The sequence below is a fragment of the Pseudophryne corroboree genome, chromosome 3, assembly GCF_028390025.1.
Source record: "Pseudophryne corroboree isolate aPseCor3 chromosome 3, aPseCor3.hap2, whole genome shotgun sequence".
NCBI classification, from domain to species: Eukaryota; Metazoa; Chordata; class Amphibia; order Anura; family Myobatrachidae; genus Pseudophryne; species Pseudophryne corroboree.
Window position 1 is genome coordinate 627,248,892 of NC_086446.1, and position 19,837 is coordinate 627,268,728.

The 19,837-nt window shown below is 43.1% G+C and overlaps 1 protein-coding gene across 4 annotated transcripts in view; it reads left to right on the forward strand.

The window, feature by feature from the left end:
• ANKRD22 (ankyrin repeat domain 22) overlaps window positions 1-13,932 on the forward strand; it is a 117,021-nt gene extending 103,089 nt beyond the window's left edge. For all 4 annotated transcript variants that reach the window (XM_063961700.1, XM_063961701.1, XM_063961702.1 and 1 more), the window contains 4 exons: window positions 6,216-6,323; window positions 8,319-8,396; window positions 12,127-12,225; window positions 12,439-13,932. In XM_063961700.1, coding sequence (XP_063817770.1) covers window positions 6,216-6,323; window positions 8,319-8,396; window positions 12,127-12,225; window positions 12,439-12,516 — 363 coding nt within the window. In that variant the 3' untranslated portion in view covers window positions 12,517-13,932. The remainder of the gene's footprint in view (window positions 1-6,215; window positions 6,324-8,318; window positions 8,397-12,126; window positions 12,226-12,438) is intronic.
• Window positions 13,933-19,837: the final 5,905 nt, after the last annotated feature.

The following is a 19,837-nucleotide window of genomic DNA, read 5'->3' on the forward strand; positions in this document are numbered from 1 at the left end:
GGAGCTTCAAACTAGGAGGGCTGGAGATATTAAACCTCCGGTCCACCGGTCTCCCACCATTTAACTCAAGTACCTCCCCTAACGTTAAAGGAAATGGTACTAGCCCTGATTTTCTGTGACCTTGAGGTACTTGAGAGCATACCCAACAATCTGTTTTATTAAGCACACTACCCACTAAAGAGTGATAGTCACTCAAGGGATGCCGGTCCATATGGATATTAAAACTGGATTGGCATTTCTTAATACACCCATCCTCAATGACATTATCACAGAGCCTACAGATACAGTTTTCTTCAGCTAATAATCCTTAAAAGAAAAATGTTTACAAATAACATGGCTGCTAGATCGTTTCCGGTACTCGCCTTTGTTTGGTGATTGGGTTGCTATTGGAAATTTACACCTCCATCTTTATCATCAGGACCTTTCTGGATCCTTTCACGACCTCACTGATACTCTCACCGGAACAGACTGCTCTGGTCAACATCATGGTCAACAGGAAAATCCAGATCACAGTCTCTTGGGGCAAGTCCATCTTACAGGAGGAGAAAAGAAGAAATTTGTAATGGGGGTACAGAAAATCAGTTTGAGGGGGAGAGAAACTTGTTACGATAATTAGTTCTCTCGTCTTGTTCTTCTTGTTCTGCTGTCTTCTCAAAGGTGCTGTCTCTCAGTCTTCCAAACGAACATTCTGGTGATGCAATATTCCCTCCAAACCAGCGATCTTTCTGTAAGGAGCAAAAATCTTGCATTACCATTTGTCTAACTGATGGGTGACATACCATCTTTAAAACATGAAAGCATGAGTGAGAAGAGAGAGAAAACAACAACAGCAAAAAAAACAAAGAGAGAGAACAATTTATGTGCATGTGTATATTACTTAAATCAACAATAGCCATCAATAGGAAAAGAGAAAAAAAAAAAACATTTTTCAAACATTTCAAAACACTGTCAGATCATCAGGCTGTCATATCTACATGTCCAATGGTTTCCTTGCGCAGTCCCTCCCCCCAGCACTTCCATATTCCATTGTCTGTATCTGGCCAGAATACATTGGTGCGGATAGGTCATGCTGGGGTTTGGTAGACTTCTGCAAAGACCAAGTATGTATGCAATGTTTGAATCCTACCAATAATCGTCAGAGATGGGGAGAGAGAAAACGAAACATTTCACAGATACATTTACAACGTTTCACCCGGTCATTCCTGTGTTTTCAGGGAATGACCTCCCAATTTATTAACTATAACCTCAGGCTTACCATCAGTCCTAATGATCACCTTTCCTGACTGCACATTATGGGTGTGGGCCAAAATTTTTCCTATATGATCCCTGATTATAATTTTGTGTGTTATAACTTTGCTCATTTCTTGGTCTAGGGGGTCTGACTTTATGTGGGTTATTACAGTTGCTGGCATAATGCCCTTCTCTTCTACAATTATAACAAATCCTTGGTTTCCTCCAAGTGTCAATGACCTGAGGTCTTGGTTGATTTGATGCCTCCTCAAACGCTCGGATGCTCATCGCCATCAACCGTTCTCCCTGCGCTTCCCTGGTTCTTTGGATATTGCGGTCATGCTCGATAGCGGACTCTCTTAATGCAGCCACCGAGATGCCTCTCCAGTGAGGTATGGAGGTTTGTACCCTGATTTTTAGTGTGTCTTTTAAGCTGTCCATTAATACAGACACAGCTACCTCTCTGTGGTGTACGTTAGTGTCAATGTCATCTATACCCGTGTACCTAGCCATATCCTGCAGAGCCCGGTGAAAATACTCTGATGCGGATTCACCTTCTTTTCGTTTTATTGTAAAGATTTTATTCCATTTTACTACTGTGGGAAAATATTCTTTCAACTGTAGATTGATTCTTTTTACATTATCTTGGTTATACTCGTTTGTTAGTGGCACTTCCTCATCTAGCTTACAATCAGCGATAAATTTCAATGAATCAACATCGGGGGGTAAACATGCCCTCAAAACTGTCCTCCAATCTTTGTTATTTGGCTCTGCAGTATGTCCTAGCACTCTAATGTATCTTTGACAAGCAACTAAGTCTTTCCTGGGATCAGGAAATTCAGACAGAATTGTTCTTAATTCTGTTCGGGAAAAGGGGCAGTACATGGCGATGTTCCTGACGGGGGTGACTCCTGAAGAGTCAGTTTTCCCATTTGGTACTGCAATTACCCTGACAGGATTAAGTCCAGTAACGTCATTCTGAATTGATTCTACAATATGAGGTACATTTGTTTGTGCGTAATGTATAATACCATACGTACCTGTGGACACGACCTCACCTGACCCTCCATTAGGGGGTTTGATTACAGTCTTTACCGATTGGGTCGCGTCCACCTGGATGTCTTGTGTGATGGCTTCTGGAAGAGGTGCCGACATCGTTCTGGGCTCACTTTCTTGTTGGTGTTCCTGAGGAAAGTTTGACATGGGGTGCGACTTGCATGGGTTAATAGTTGTACATTCAACAGTATTACAATTATCTTTGTTACATTTATTACACTTATTCTTATCATCTATACTACAGTTGCTAAGAGCGTTTTTATTGTTCACCCTTGTGCTTTTCTCCGCAACCATAATCCCCTCCATTGCCATGTCTCTCCTCTCAAGATGAAAGTTAGGTATGTAAGTTACATTTCTCTGCATGTCACTTTCCTGTAGCCATATCTGCAAACAATCATCATTTTTAACTCGTTGTTTCCAGGATTTTATGAGACCGATCCTCCGCCTTAAATTATGCAACACCTCTAAGTCAAAACTACCTATCCCGGGAAATGGTGCCTTATCCCCCGCAGTCATTCGTGTCCATTCATCACAAAAGGTCTCAGTGTGGGGACCATACCTCCTCCACATTACTAACCGAGCAGACCCTCGGGGTCTGCAAGCCTCTGGAGTCTGAATCCTGACCTCCGACCGTCTCTGTATTGTGCACTTGGCTGCCATTGTGGACCTTTCTAACACAGAAAAACTTCCTAAAATGCACCAAACACAGAACTTCGTTGGAAATCCTTAAAGCTCTTCCACTGAACTTCTTCTGCTCCGGGTATCTCCGGTCCGCCTTCTAGCAGACACGTGTAGCCGTTGCAGGCCCTATCTTTAGAGATTTTCCTGAGAAAATTCCCTTCCTTTTTCTTTACACAAATCACGCTTGCATGTGCTCCCTACAACACGTATGAGGGCAAGATTTACGCATGGATATACGACCTCATATCACGTTGCGTTATTGGTCACACATACAACCGTGCGGTCCAATCGTACCACTTATAGACACTTGTTGCCCATAAATGGTAGGATCATTGGCCAGAGCGTAATACAACGAAAACTTTATCACACTCTGTTGCACGTTTTCACTTCAGGCCGTGCTCATAGATCACACAGATCACAAAGTCCACAAAGCGGGATTCAATACCGTTTTATCACATAGATCACAAAGTCCACAAAGCGGGATTCAATACACTCATACCGTTTTCAGCCCACTATCATTCTTATAGTTTTCTGATCAGAAAAAAAATCATTTCCCGTAGTCTGATAGCTCTCCCCAGAGGTGTTGCAGTAAAGTAAGGTATTTAAACTAAGTTTTGGAAAGCTGAAATCAATTTGTGCTATTTATCACTTTGCGTTATTTACCGCGTTGCGCTACTTATCGCCTGTTGTTTGAGTTACGTGGGCGTACCCAGACGCTCCGTTGCGTAATATACGCTGCGTGCGTCGGCCTTTGGATTGCGTACGCAAGTCTTTGTTAGAGACACGCGTACGCAAAGCAAAGATCCACCGTAACACAATTTATACTTTTATCAATGTAGATGATCCTTGATCATCTACCACACACCACACTGACTTCGCCTTATCTCCCAGGCAAAAACTGTGTGTTTGTCTACACTTTAACTATATTACCTTTACTCAAACTATTGAAATAGCGGCAAATCTCTCTCAGCACGTTTATCAACTATAAACTGGCAAACAGGAGAGTGACATACGAAAATACACAAATGAAAAGGAAATGCAGATATATATGTGTGCGTGCAAGACAGAAAAATAAACAGTTTTAAAAGACACTAGCGTTTTGCTCTTACCTCCGGTTCCCGGATTCCTTCAGCACCCTTTACCTAAGCGAAGCAGACGCTTATCCCGTCAGCACTACGAGGGATACAACCTCCCGCCCTTTGCTGATGGATAATGTCTGCTGATATTACCTAGTGCAGATATGTGAAGGACTGGACGGCCCCCAATTGATAAAACTAAATATTTAACGTATATAAAACACTTTAAGAGGTCTAAGAACACTGTACGCTATCTACGTAAGAAGTACCGTAAGGGTACGCCAGTTGCGTAACGATCGCTCAACCGTAGTCGAGACGCTCAAGCGTCACGTTCGCTTACGGCCCAGAGATCACAGGCAGGCACGCTATTGGCTGCCGACTAACGTAATGATTCGCTATAGCGTAGCGGACGCTTGGGACCACGAGGAGATCTCCAGCGGTGCAGACGCTTACGACGTTAAACCTTTATATCTATACCATTAACAACGAAATATACAGTAAACCTTAGTGTGGTGATAGAGTGTAAATGCAACCTGGTGTAACCTGATTAACTACAAAGCTGCTTGGGCGTCACCGACGCTCAGGGAATACTTAACACTATAAGAAATACACAGATACCTGGGCTTAGGGTCCAAAACCTATTATATGTATTATGACTATTATACTTGCAAAAGAATCACAGTACAAAGCATACACTACAATATAACATAGACTAACTAACCAGATAATTACACAGGAAATACCATACAATACAATACAATACAATCAAGGGAAAATAAGGGAAAAAAAGAGGAGAGAGAGATGGCTCATAATAACATCAAGACAATATGACTGCGGAGAAAACTTACGCACAAGGGGAAACGATCGCATGCGCCTCGATATCCAGCTCCCGATTATCAGCAATGAGAACCGTTGAAGAGAGTGAACTGGATATGGTCGGCCTGCCTATTTATGCCCCACACACAATACAATTCAATGGTCCCTACAATCTCATTGTTCATTGGACACAGGAATTCGGCTTCGCACTATAACAAAAGGTCATAGGTTGATTCATACAGGTGGGCTGTGACTATTTCCAACTGCTCAGGTGGGAGGGAAACTGGGTTTCCCGCCGCATGGGTAATAAAGTGCAAATAAAGTAAATGTTCATAAACTTCTTATGTCCATAACTATTCGCACGAGCGATTGATCTGCTTCAAACCAACACCGGAATATTTCTAATTAAATATTCTTCCGATGGATACTAAACACCACTGTATTATTCCTGTCTGTCCCTTCGTATCAAACAAAGAGGGATTTCTCTGTTCATGAACATTCTATATTAACCAAACTTTCAGAATCTATCAAAGGGACCATGATCTACAAAATACATTATATAGTGAAAATATGTAATGATTGAGTCGCACGCTACGATCGCATAAACTCTACCGTAAATACGCATACCATGCGCCTGCAGGTGCCCGCGACTGTGAGTATGCGCACGTACGGGAGAGCGTACGCATGCGCAGCACGGACCTGTATGAGGTGCAAATATGGTAGTGTGCATAGAGATATTTTTCTGACTTTGACACCTGCATTACATGCACCATTCCCCACCAATGCCTCGTCACCATCCCCGAACACCCATCAGCTGTGAATCGCAATGTGATTGCATCGTGCCAGGATGCAATCGCATTGTGAAATTCCGTGTACACGCGATGCACAGACGGACGATAATCAGCCGATATGCGTATTCACAAATTCCCGACTGCTACTAAATAACCCCATAAGTCCCACATAATTCTTCTTTTGCAAAGTATAACTTACGGGGGGGGGGGGGGTGTGTGTGTGTGTGTGTGTGTGTGTGTGTGTGTGTGTGTGTGTGTGTGTGTGTGTGTGTATATATATATATATATATATATATATATATATATATAGCTACTTGTGTGTGGATCTCTAATTATTTTGCCACTCAGACAAATCGAGCACTTACAGTATCTGATCCTGGTGAAAGGCAGCACCTTATCTTGTGACACAAAATCATTTCAAACCTTCAGCACCACTGCTTGCTACAATCGCTGGCTGTAATACTAGGGTTCACTCCAACTCAAACATAATAAAAGTACAGTAAATGGTAAATGAAGGTGACATGCTGACATTGTTTGAAATAAAACAATATCTCTCTGGTTACAGAAGGAAAGGACATGTTTGCACTATGCAGTAAGGAAAAGGTTCACATTCCTCGACTACCTGCTAATTGTTCTTTTGATGCCAGTTATGCTTATTGGATATGCTATCATGGTGAGTACAAATCAGACCCTGATAATGGGATATACTTCTACAGCTAATGTGTATTATATCACTAAGTTACGCCACACACACCTTGTCAGCGTGAGGAAGGAAATGCTCTTTTACTTCCTCCTAAAGGATTTAATAATATAGGTTGAGTCTCCCTTATCTGAAAATCCAATATCCTAAATACTCCAAAATCCCCCAAAAATTGAGCGTGACTGAGATAGTGACACTTTGCTTTTTTGATGGTTCAGTGTATACAAACTTTGTTTCATACACACAATTATTACAAATATTGTATAAAATGACCCTAAGGCTATGTGTATAAGGTGTATATTAAACATAACTGCCTTTTGTGTTTAGACTTGGGTCCCATCCCCAAGTTATCTCATGATGGTATGCAAATATTCCAAAGTACAGAAAAATCCCAAATACTTCTGGTCCCAAGCATTAAACCTGTAGTATTTTTCAAGTGTCCATATACAAGTTTTTAAGCAGTTGGAAAAACCCTTGTAACTGCCATTTGGAAGTTCAAAAACCCTTTCCCATCTACACTTAGGGGTCTATTTACTAAGCCTTGGACAGAGATAAAGTGACCGGAAATAAAGTACCAGCCAACCAGCTCCTAACTGTCATTTTTCAAGCACAGCCTGTGACATGGCAGTTAAGAGCTGATTGGCTGGTACTTTATCTGCATCCACTTTATCACCATCCAAAGCTTAGTAAATAGACCTTTAAATCTCAACATTCACGTACCATATCATTTAATCGAACTCTTGCTTTTTAGAGAAAATGACATGAAAAAATGACCTGTCTTTATTGGACATATTTTCTTATTTAATATCCCCTAAATTCATTGTGGGAAATGTATAAAGAAGTGAAAAGAGTTGAGAAATTGCCCATGGCAACCAGTCAGCTTTGAAGGAACATTTATCAAGTGCATTCCATAAAATTATAGGTAGCAGCTGATAGATTGCCATGTGCAACATCTCCACTCTTTTCACTGCTTCATACTGTACATCTCCCCAATTAAGTCCTAGGAGTATATGTACTACATTGCGGGTTTCTAGAAATAGAGATGTTGCCCATAGCAACCAAACAGATTCTACAGATGTGTTCTCATACATCTAGCCTCAATGCGCCATGTATCACGAGATGCCTGGTGTGAGTGAGCCGCCAGGTTCCATGCAACTCTGCTAACCTTTGTGCAGAAAATGCGTCTTAGTTGGCACGCAATAAGGACGCACGAAGAGACTGTGCTGATTAATATGTATATTGTGTGGGACCGAGTGTGTATACAGAACAGAACTTGTATTGGAGATAAGCTGCTGCTGCTGCTACATTGTAGGACTTCGTACACAGATTCAGAGACTCAGTCGCACACAGATATACAAATGTCATATATGAAATCAATCAGTACAGTCTCCTGGTGCGTCCTGGCCACAATGTATTGTGGATAAGATGCATTTTCAACTAAAAAGAAGCAAAAATATGCCCAACACTACAAGATTCTCAAGCAACCTGGTGTGCAAGTGGGGCTATTTGGCGCCACTGCAGCAAAGATGTATAAGGACATATCTGTATTTATCATTTATTTAGCACCTTCTAGATTGGTTCTGATTGGTTGCTATGGGCAACATCTCCACTTTTATGAACCCCAACTTTATTAAATATAGCCCCTGTATTTTTAGGCTTTCTCTCTACTTTTCACCTAGACTGGGCTGTGAACTGAACGCAGTGTTAATTCCCATTGAGACCTGTGTTAATGCAGATTTCTAATTGAATAGTAAAAAGTCATGGCCATAGGGTTTTAGCCGCATTAAGCACTTTGCAGTCAACCTGTGACTAATCTATACGGCCCTTAAAATGGGAAGAAATAATGGTTTAAAAAAAATCTTTCCTTTAATAATGTAATATAATATAAACATTATAAATGCAATAATAACAAGTAATACTTTGATAACATTTGCACTTACATCTCTTTCTTGTATCACTTATGAACAGGTTTCAAAGAGTAAACAGAATGAGCGACTGATCAGACTATTACTGGCCTCTGGTGTCGATGTCAATGCTGCAGATTCTGTAAGTGATCTATTGACTTATTACTATATTATATTCTGTTGTCTTTATACAATGTACATCAATGTTTCCCAAAGCTACCTCCTTTTATTATTGACTGTAATTTACATTTCTGTAGTGTCCCAAGTGTTGCATGCACTTAACTAGGTACAGAGAATTTCTAACGTGTTTTCTAAGCAGCGTTTGTAAACAGCTAGCATTTTGCCTAAGTGCATAATGAATATATTGTGCATTGGACGTTTTTATATTGTTCCATCTTGGTATAGACCATTATTTCCTAGTATTAAAGATCATCTTTCTCCAAGAAGAGAGAAATCGGCTTCATATTTTGCCTACAGCTCTCCAGCGCACAAGGGGATACATCATTGATTGGAAAAATGTAGTCTTTAGCAAGAAATGATCTAAAAGAATATAAAGAATTTCTGTCTCTACCCGCTTCAGTAGGAGAGGAGCTAGATGTTATCATGCCCCATATGTTAAATAGCTTACACTGGCACTGCTAGCTCTCCTCCTAATAGTGCACCCACTCCTTTCTAGTCTTTAGTACTCCTGAAGAGTGAGGAGATCTCAAATATGGGTGAGAAGCCTCACATGAATCACTTCAGCCATTCTCGCCCCTCCTGGTTTTTCTAGTAGCTGGGCCCACTGGCAAAAAGGATTTACAACCAAGAGTAGATACAGTAGCATTGTCTAGGCAAGAGGTTTTGAATATTGGGTAGCATATTTCCTGGGTGAAATTGGGAAAAGGGAAGTTGGAGTATTGCAGTAAGCATAAGATGCTCATACGGCATCCAGTCATTGTCAATATTCAGAATGTTGACACCAAAGTGACGACACAGACATTAAGGTGAAATGCTGGCATACATTATGACGACATGGTCATTAAGTAGACGGTACATTTAAGTGGTAGGGCTTAAATAATAATAAAAAAAAAATCACTATGGCTACATGCATACTGTTGACATTCAAAATGTCACTATGTCTATGTTAACATTCTGGTGTCGACTGTCAACATAAAAATCACACCCGCTCATTGTTTAATCACGTCTTTTGAGTGCAGTATGTCAATATTTCAGAAAAGCAGAGGATTATTTCATGACCTGTTTTATATAGTTGAATGAATGCTAATTGTAACTCTAATGCAACTTTCCAAGAGAAAATAGACTGCTGAAGTTATGTTTTTAATGTGTGGTATCAGATGTTTTACATTAAAGCACTCTTTCGGGTCGTAGGTGGAGAATATTGTTGTTACTAATCCAGTCGGGTCTCAGCCTTGTCTAATATCAGCTCATGAGTGCATTATCTGGCTAATAGTGATTTACTGGTTGTAGTGAGCTCATATGCCGAAAGGAACACATTAAGCAGCGGTATATGGTTCAGTTTCATTGTGCGTTAAGTGCATTAAATGAGATGTTGATCTAGTAATTGAACACAATCCACTCCTCAGAGGACATGTAAAAGGTTTTATTCCAACCTCAGACTGAAGAATGCATTAAATCTGTGAGTGCATCATGTTCAACATCGGCATCCTCACTCTCATGCATAGGAGGGGGACTTGTAATGTACAGTGCCCCCTCAGTATAGGCTGCCAACAGCCTAGGAAGGCAAGTAATTCAATTAGTCCGTTTACCAAAATGACCAATCACTGTACGTTGATGCCCCATTCAAAACACTAAAAATCTGATGAGTTTAAATTTGATTGGATTTGATCCAGCAGGGAATAAAATGATACTAACCAATATGCAGTCATTTTACATTACATTGCAAGGTACTACATCATTGTATTCAGACTGGACACATTTGGTTTTTACATGTGTGGCCTTATTGCTCACAGACCAAGTCCGTTTACAATGATACAATCAGTTTGTACTGTTACATGTTTGGCTAGCATTACAAGAACTGTGCATTAGTGTTCGTTATCTCTATTTATTATGTACTTTACAATACATATCACTTTAAAGTAGTATTGTAAAGGCTGCAATTTGGTTGTTACTTCCAAGAACAGTTGTTTCAGGAGCTGATTTTGGCTTGAATGGCACCATAACCTGGCATGGCAAAATTAAGTTTTGGGTTTGTACAATGATTTTATATTATTTTGATCTCCCCAGGTTGTTAGTGTGTACATAAAACAATTACAAAATATACACACTCCATTCCAATGGCAGCCTGGGTTAATATGGAGCACAAGTCCCCAGTGCTACCACATGTAACCCCTTCATCTGGTGTTCATTTGGCTGGACCGGTCACCCATCAGGCGTGAAAATGCCTTATGAATTATGGAGCAATAGGGCACATGGTTAAATACTACTGCTAGGCATTCTGCAGATGACAATATTGTATCACTTTAAATATTTGGGCTCATGGGCATTCATTTTCTTGTACATTTGTGTCAGGTGATTTTATTTAGCCACAGGTGCTGAATATTTGATCATACTTTTATTATCATTTAGTAATAGCCAGCGATCAGGTCACCTGCTTAGCAGGTGGCTTCATTCCTGTATAGGGAGCAACAACTGTCATTCAATTGACAGTCATCACTATTCTGATTCTGCTGTCAGTTAATTATTTCCCACTACACTTATTCGGTGAACTCTCATCTGTTATCCAGGTATTTTCTCCCTGCCTAACACAGACAGCAGATTCACCACACTATAAATTTTTGTACACAGTATTTTCCTAACTCTTCATTCTGGTGCTCTCTCATTAGTGGATAAGGATCGGTTCAGAGACCCTACTATCATACCATTCTCAGTATGTATGCCCAATCTCTCCTGATCTTGGAAGCCAAGCGGTCTGGGCTCCGTTAGTACCTGGAAGGGTGACCTCCAGGGAATACCGAGTGTTGTAGGTGTATATAGAACCTCTGGGGCGCCATACCTATCCGATACTAGCAGCAGAAGCACCTCTATCTTCCTTCCCATAGCCTACAATATTCATCCCTTCTCCCCAATGTTACAAAATCTCTTTAGTGTGCAGACAAATGGTACCACAGATACCCAGGTGGGGCTCCCTGGTATGCCTAGCCCATTGTGGCCTCACTAATACAGTCTACCTGTACTGGTCAGGGTGGAAGGTTGCAGCCCAATATATGACTGCAAACCCGCAACCCATATGATATGGACAGTGACTAGAACATGCACCAAATTTTTCCTAGCATATTGAATTTGATATAAGCATATGTATATTTGAACAGCAATAGGAATTTAATGGTGTGAAACTGTATTGCGTGTTTACTATATTTTGGTTTATTTACTCATCTTGTATATTACGATACCTCAGATACCATACTTATTGGTCACTGTGAGATATCTGAATAATGATATATATTCTCTGTATATCCTAATAAAAGTTACGTTTTGTATTTAATCAATTACACACGGTATTTACCAATCGTAAGAGTGCGCCCACACAAAGAGTTTTCTTTCTCTCTGTATATTTGTGATCATGAGGGGCTGAGAAGTTACAGTATCCCTGTCACCCAATGACTGCATCAGTCTGCATGTGCCGTCATCAAACAGCAGTAAACATTGTACAAGTTGCAATTAGTTTGCCCAGCTCGCCCATTGTATCACCAGATCTTGCTAATTCAGCTTCCAACGGTGTGGCTAAATTGCTAGACGATCCGGCCAACCTGTGTGATGAGTTTATCTGGGATTTCTGATACCACACATTACAATATAAGAAAACCCCACACTGAATGGCTTTTTATTTCATTACACCTTTTCTGTTCCAGACTGGAAACACGGCCCTTCATTATGCCTGTAAAATGAAGAGCCAAGCTGTAATACCGATTCTGCTGGCAGCTAATGCTGATCCCCACATAAGGAATAAGGTGAGCATAAAAGAAGGTTATTCTAATGGCAAATACCCGATGGCATGAAATCAGCAGTAAAGGAGCTGCAGAAAAGGAAATGTGAAAAGAGGGTTATTATGTTATTCACATACACATCAAATACATTGTTAAAATACAAGTACAGTGTATACAATTATTGGTTAGTACACTGTATGTGGCTTTTGTAACATTTTTTCCTTCATTTCCTTATAGGAGGGGGAGAGCTCATTTGATATCGCAAGGAAATTAAAGTTCCAAAAAATCTTGCAGGTGATGAAGAAGTCCTCATAACTGTGGGGAAGGCATAAGGACCCATTACAGACAAAAGCCCCGCTGATAAGCATAGTGCTGAAGGCGGGGGCACATTACTTCCCATTACTGTATGATTTGTACATATATGTATTTCTGAACGTTTACGCACTATAGAATTATTTGTAGAATAATCAGGGCCGCCTCTACCATTAGGCAGCTGCCTAGGATCCAAGGGGGAAATGCCACCGAGTCTGCCTATCGCAAAATTAAGGCTGTCTCTGAGAGAGACCATTTTGAACTTAATGCAGGAGGCAAAAACTGCTGTCTCCACACTTTCATCTGAGGAGTTTGCAAGTGGGTATCAGTGGTGGGGGGTTCAGTAGGCTGAAGTTTTGCTTAGGGTGCTGAGAAACCTTCCACTGGCCCTGAGGATAATTACAATTTGTACAGGGGAATTTTGTGTAGGTTGTTACATGCCACAATGAAATATTACAGAAATCTGTGGCAGGTAATTAAACATAGGAAGAAAGACATAGTTTACTATAGAGAATTTTTGTGTGTTCTTTGTTTTAGTGTTATGGTGTACCGGGGATAACCTGTGACTTAGTAATCATACAGTACTACGGGTAAAGTGTGATAGCCTGCGAGAAGCAGGAGGTGCAGGACTTTGTGTGAGTCTGCCCAGATTTTTAAAGTGATTTGCACGGTAAATCCAACCTGGTTTTGCCATGTAAATGATTTCCACTTTAAAAATCTGGACAGACTCGCACAAAGTCCTGAACCTCCTGCTTCGCGCAGGCTTTCACATTTTACTCTATATCTCCGCTTACTACATCTGTCACTCTTGCTGTACTTACACTCAAACCAGGTCCCTGTGATATGTGTTCACAGGCATAGTGGCCCAGCTCTGTTATTCTGGCATCCAGCACATGCACAGTGGAGTACGGTTTATGCTTTTAGTGTACATAGAATCCTCGAATGCCAGAGTGGTTGCCCCATATAGGCTTCATGTGCTGCTCCAACAATGGTTCTACTACTGTTCATCAGTGTCTTGTAACCCCTAACTTGTAAGTCTAGAGCCAATGGAAGGAAAACAAGGATTCTGTGTTAGAGATTTCCAGTAGTTGTCGATACTTACATAGGAAAAATGGATCATTAAAGCTGAATTTCTCAAATCTACTGCCCCAGTACATTATGTACTAAAATAATCTTAATTATTGGGTGTAGTAATATAATTGCAGGAAGAAGTGATAGAACTTGGGGGACACAGTCAGTAAAACATAATCTGTTGGGGCAGTATCTGGATCTGGATCTGAGAAACTCCTACTACTGAGTAATCTATACATATAATAAAACTGTAAAGGGTGTGTCTGTACATAGCAATTTTTTTTTTAGAAATATATTTGTAGAGACTGTTTATCCACTATGAAGATGAAAAAAATGTATTGAAATTTTCATCTGTCTGTTTCATTCGTTCCGGCATCACGCCAAAACTACTGGACGAATTTGGATCGCGTTTTCATTATTGTGTAGCTCAGTAACCTGGAAGGAAGCTGAGGTATGTATGATCTGTGACATCAGAGAAGAAAATAAGGAAAAACTAGATGCTTGACACTAGGCACATGCAGTGTGCAGGCTCCTTAAGTCCAAAATGACTATACTGTATGTGTGGAATTTCTGAACTCACTTAGTGCAGTTGGACTTCCAGTGCACAGCATTGCACTGAAAGTTGGTGTTCCGATCATACTTCTGTGGAACTTGACTCCACCCAAGTTATGCCACGGAACCCGACTAAAAGTGACTGCTCTTCAGAAGAGCCTAACGGAGGCAGAGATTCTACCGGGATGTGGTGCAGGAGAAACTGTGTTTATACTACTTATCCTAACAATTTTCCTTTTCAATTCAAGCACCTGCAGTTTCCTGTAAGCATCTACTTCACTGTGACGATCAAAAAGACTCAGTGGCAAACGCTTAGGACTCCAGTCGTATATCATGAGTTAGTAGTCACAAGTATCTTTTTGTTTTAATCCCTGAAGGAAAAATGTAAAATATTGGGGCTAATTCAGGTTGGATCGCAAATTGCGATCCAACTGGAATTATTATGATCGCCCCGCTGGCGCATGCGCAGTGCCCATCCTGCGCATGCGCCCGCACTTTCTGCAGAGGAAACCACAGAAAATGCGATCACCTCTGCCTGTCAATCAGGCAGAGGCCATTTCCGGGGCAGAGACGGAGCGTTGCGGGGGTGGTGCGGTGTGAATGGCGGGGGGCGAAGGCTGCCAAACGGGGGCATGTTGGCGGCGTGATCACAGCGGCTGCGTGACATCACACGCAGCTGCCGCGATCGAAAACATGGCGGCAGGCCTCCTGCGGGAGGAGCAATCCTCACTTTCTGCTAACAAGCAGAAATTGCAGTGCATTTGCAATTTCTGCTTATTGAACGGGGTGAGGCGCCGGTCAGCATGCTGGACGGCCTTGCCCAGCCCCCAGCATGTGATCCAAAGGATTGCAAATTCTGCTAATCAGCAAAAGTTGCAATCCTTACTGAATTACGCCCATTGTTTACAAAGAAATGTTGTGATCAATGTGTACAACATAAAATATATACTGTATCACAATATCAGATGGCACTACTGTCTTTGTAAAATTAGTTCTGCTGAGCAATAACAGACATCCACGTGAGCGAAGCCGCGGGCAAACACTAGATATACATAATTAAACAGCAAATAGTTACAGGGTGCTGAATACTGTATGTAATGTGCACAGGAAAATTGTCCCTTCCAAACTGAAATAAGATTATGGTCCAACGTAAAGGCCTGCAAGTTATGAAAAGTTCCAAGAGTCTGCAGTGAGGTTTAGAGCAGAAGTTTTATTTTAAGGCAATATGGCGTTGGTTTTGCTATATTAAAGAAATACTGCTTTAAATATTGTGGCTAAATCTTTGAAAACTCGCACTTGCCACAAATCGCAGGCTATTACATTTGGGCCTATATGAGAGTAAAATACAATGTGATCAGATTTTAAATTATATGTACTGTAAGTAGAATGCTCATATTATATATATATATATATATAGCCAGTTCTATGCTCCGGCACTAGGCTATGTCCCAGCAATGGGGCTAACTTGCTCCGGTGCCCTCCTCCAGGTATAAATACCAGATGGATACCAACTAGGACAAATGAGGCGGCACTCAGAGTCTTCAAACAAGTGAAAAATTGTAATGGTGCTTCAACGTTTCGGGGTCTCCCCCTTCGTCAGGAATAATGCAGTGCAAAATACAATGTGTTTAAATAGAACTTACCCTCCTTCAGGAACATCCCATCCAGCGTGCATCCGTGGCCGCGCCATCCCGGCGCCCAGCCGGCCACGGATGCACGCTGGATGGGATGTTCCTGAAGGAGGGTAAGTTCTATTTAAACACATTGTATTTTGCACTGCATTATTCCTGACGAAGGGGGAGACCCCGAAACGTTGAAGCACCATTACAATTTTTCACTTGTTTGAAGACTCTGAGTGCCGCCTCATTTGTCCTAGTTGGTATATATATATATATATATGCTTTGTAATACTTTCGCTCATATTTATACTTATTTCTTTAAACTTCTAAACTGCTAATGTTATGTTTATGTCATATGGATGTTTATTGTTATTTATAAAGTGCCAATTTGTATTCACGTCAATCCTAATTGTAAAATAAAGCACCCAACTGTTATTAAAAACATAATTTGGTACAAACACAAATGATTTAGGGCCCGATTCAGACCTGATTATCGAATGACATGCGCATGCATATGCACTGCAGTGCGCAGGCGCGACGCCAAACAGACAGAATGGTGCGAAAATTTAGATTGCTAGGCGTACGCAGGCTGATTGACAGGAAGCGGACAATTGTTGGTGGTAACTGGCCGTTTTCTGGGAGTGTCAGGAAAAACGCAGGCATTCCCAAGCGTTTTCGGGGAGGGTGTGTGACGTCAGCTCTGGCCGCGATCAGCCTGTTTGTATCGCACTGTAGGAGTAAGTCCTGGGCTGCGCACACACTGCACAGTATTGAAAAATCAAATCATTAGATGGTGAGTGAGTTGCGAACGGATTTGCAGCTGTCCGCTGCCTGGTGAAGTTTTCGTCTGGCATACACATGCATTCGTACACTTTCACGGGGCGGGTTTTCACTCTCCTTGGGCGGCGACCATCTGATCGCAGACCTCTGCAAATTTGAGGCACAGCGATCAGGTATGAATTAGGCCCTTAGATGGTTGGACGAGTTGCATATTATTGGCCTAAATCAGGATTATAGTTTACTTGATGCATCCACACAGAGATATATGGTTCCATGATGTAACTGGCTCTTTCTGAATTGATATACAGGTGTACTGCCTTTCTCATGATTATTGGTTTGCTACAAAACAGCAGTCTTCGCTATTTGTAGTCACAACCATTTTAGTCCCCTGACGAGCTTAATATAACTGATATTGCTTAAAAAGAGAGAGAGAGAGAGAAACTATCCCATCTGCATTAAAAATGTTGATATGTCTATATTAAATTTATGTGCAGCCATGAGGATGTGTTCAACATTAATTGCATCATCAAGACCACAGACAGCCCACTTTCTAAGTATTTGGGAGACTGGACTACTTTCTTGGGAGACCCCCTGAAATACTGAACTCTCCTATAAATTCCATCAGAGTAGGCAAGTATGCACATACTAGACTACTCTTCTGGAAGTTGCATGAGACTACTTTTTTTGAGTAGTACCCCTAGAAGAGTAGGCATATCTCCCACATACTGCCCACTTCCTAGTGAAGCGGGCAGGGTGGGGAAATAATCACCATAATTGCTATGCCGTATAGTATGGACGGGGCTTAATGACATGAATTGCGTAATTTTAGCCCAACTCCCTCCCTACAGACCCGCAAATCATGGCATTTTAATGTGATGGGTCTGGGGCCTAATGACATGCAAGCCTGGCCCCGCCCACCAAAGTGGCCATCAGCGTCTCCTGACCGGCCTTCTCCTGGAAAGGAGAAGCAGAAAGTAGGTATGTATCAGTATGCATAACCGAGCATGTGTTAGAGCAATGGTTACCAAACTCAGTCCTCAAGGAACACTGGGCCTAATTCAGACCTGAACGTAGCCGTGCAAAATTTTGCACGGCTACGATTAGCCACCCTGACATGCTAGTCTGCCCTGCATGTCTGGGCCTCCCTCCACTTGCCAGGTACCAAAGCATCGCACGGCGGCAATGCTTTTGTACCTGAGGAGTAGCTCCCTACCAGCGCAGCTCCTGCGCACTGGCAGGGAGCTACCCGTCGCTCTCTGGGTCTCAGTGGCTGCGTGTGACGTCACGCATCCGCCGCTGACCGCCTGCCCCCCGCGCGGTCCGGGTATTCCTGCGTTGCCTGGACCGCGCCCCCCAACACAGCGGCCCAATGCCGCCGGCTCGCCCCCCTCCCGCCCAGCAAACACGCAGAGGCGATCGCTGGGCAGAGATACTGATAGCATCTCTGGCATGCTCCGGCGCACTGTGGCGCTGGTGCATGCGCAGTTCAGACCTGATCGCCCGCTGTGCGAAAACGCACAGCAGCGATCAGGTCTGAATTAGGCCCACTGACAGTTCAGGTTTTCTAGTTGTGTGGTATAATAGAGTTACACAAAATAAGTAGTCAGTAGGTCGACCCCATATGGTCTACATGCAAAAGGTTGACAGGGTCAAAAGTCGACTGTGTCTAAAGGTGCATACACACGGAGCGATATAACTGAGCGATTTTGACTATATAGTCAAAATCGCTCAGAAAGTTAGTGCAGATCGCTCCGTGTGTATACAGGCAGCGATAGCGATGCGCGTCCCCGCTAAGTCGCTATCGCTGGGAAAAATAGTCAGTGCCGGCAAGTCAATTTTGGCTATGTCGCTGGTAAAGTTAGTTAAAATCGCTAGAGGCCAGCGATTTTTCCCAGCGATAGCGATGTTGCAGGCGGCGGTGGTGCGGGCGGCGGCGGGTTGTGGCGGGGGTGCGTGCGGCGGCGGGTTGCGGTGTGGGCGGCGGCGGGGTGCGGCGGCGGGTTGCGGCGGCGGTGCGGGCGGCGGCGGGTGGCGGTGTGGGCGGCGGCGGTGCGGGTGGCGGTGTGGGCGGCGGAAATTTACCTTTCTCTTGCAGAGTTTGGCAGCGGAGCGGTACCAGTTTCAAAAATGGCGCCTCAGCGTCATTTTTGAAATTCAAGATGGCCGCCGCGAGCCAATCACGGCTCGCCGCGTCATCGCCCCGCCCCCTCCCGCTGACTTATATAAGTCAGCGCGAGGCAGCGGCTTTCAGTCCGACGGAGGAGGAGCGGAGAAGAGCTCCTGAAGACGCCGTGGAAGTCCTGGATGGGCGGCGGCTATGCAAAAGAGCTTAGCAGCCGCCGCCCACCAGGTGAAGACGCCGGAGCAAGACCCCAGAAGCCCTGGGGAGGTGGCGCCCCCCCAGGTGAAGACGCCGGAAGCCCTGGGAAGGCGGCGGCCATGCAAAAGAGCTTAAAGGCCGCCGCCCCCAGGTGAAGACCCAGTTTAATAAAGGATTTTTAAAAGAATGTGTTGTGTGTTTTTTTTTTTATATTTTCTTTACAGGTGGACTACAGGTGCCAGCGGGCCCTTTATGTCCGGGCATGCTGGCACTTGTGGTTCTCCAAGTGCCAGCATGCTGGGGCAGGCTTGCTGGGACCTATAGGCCTCCTGTGACCTATAGGCCTCCTGTAAAGAACAATATTACTATTGAAAGGCTATCAGCCTCCCATCCACCGGCCCACGGATGGGGGGGACAGCCTCGGGCTTCACCCCTGGCCCTTGGGTGGCTGGAGGGGGGGACCCCTTGATTTAAGGGGTCCTCACTCCAGTGTACCCCGGCCAGGGGTGACTAGTTGGGGGGGGTAATGGCACGGCCGCAGGGACCAATATAAAAGTGTCCCCCGGCTGTGGCATTATCTCCCTGGCTAGTGGAGCCCGGTGCTGGTTTTAAAAATACGGGGGACCCCTATGTCTTTTGTCCCCCGTATTTTTTAAACCAGGACCGGACGCAGAGCCCGGTGCTGGTTGTCTAAATATGGGGGAACCCTACTCATTTTTTCCTCTGTATTTTAACAACCAGGACTGGCTCAAAGAGCCCGAGGCTGGTTTTACATAGGAGGGGGGACCCCACGCAAAATTTTTTTTTTAACTTTTAGCTATTTAAATACCAGCCACCCTGTAAATTCATCCTATATATGACACTCATCCCCTTATTTAAATGAGATAGTCAAAATCTCCCATAGCCAAAATCTCTTGCATAGTTAGACAAAATCTCTGGTAAAGTTAGTCAAAATCTCCTACTGCCAGTTCAAGGGAAAAGT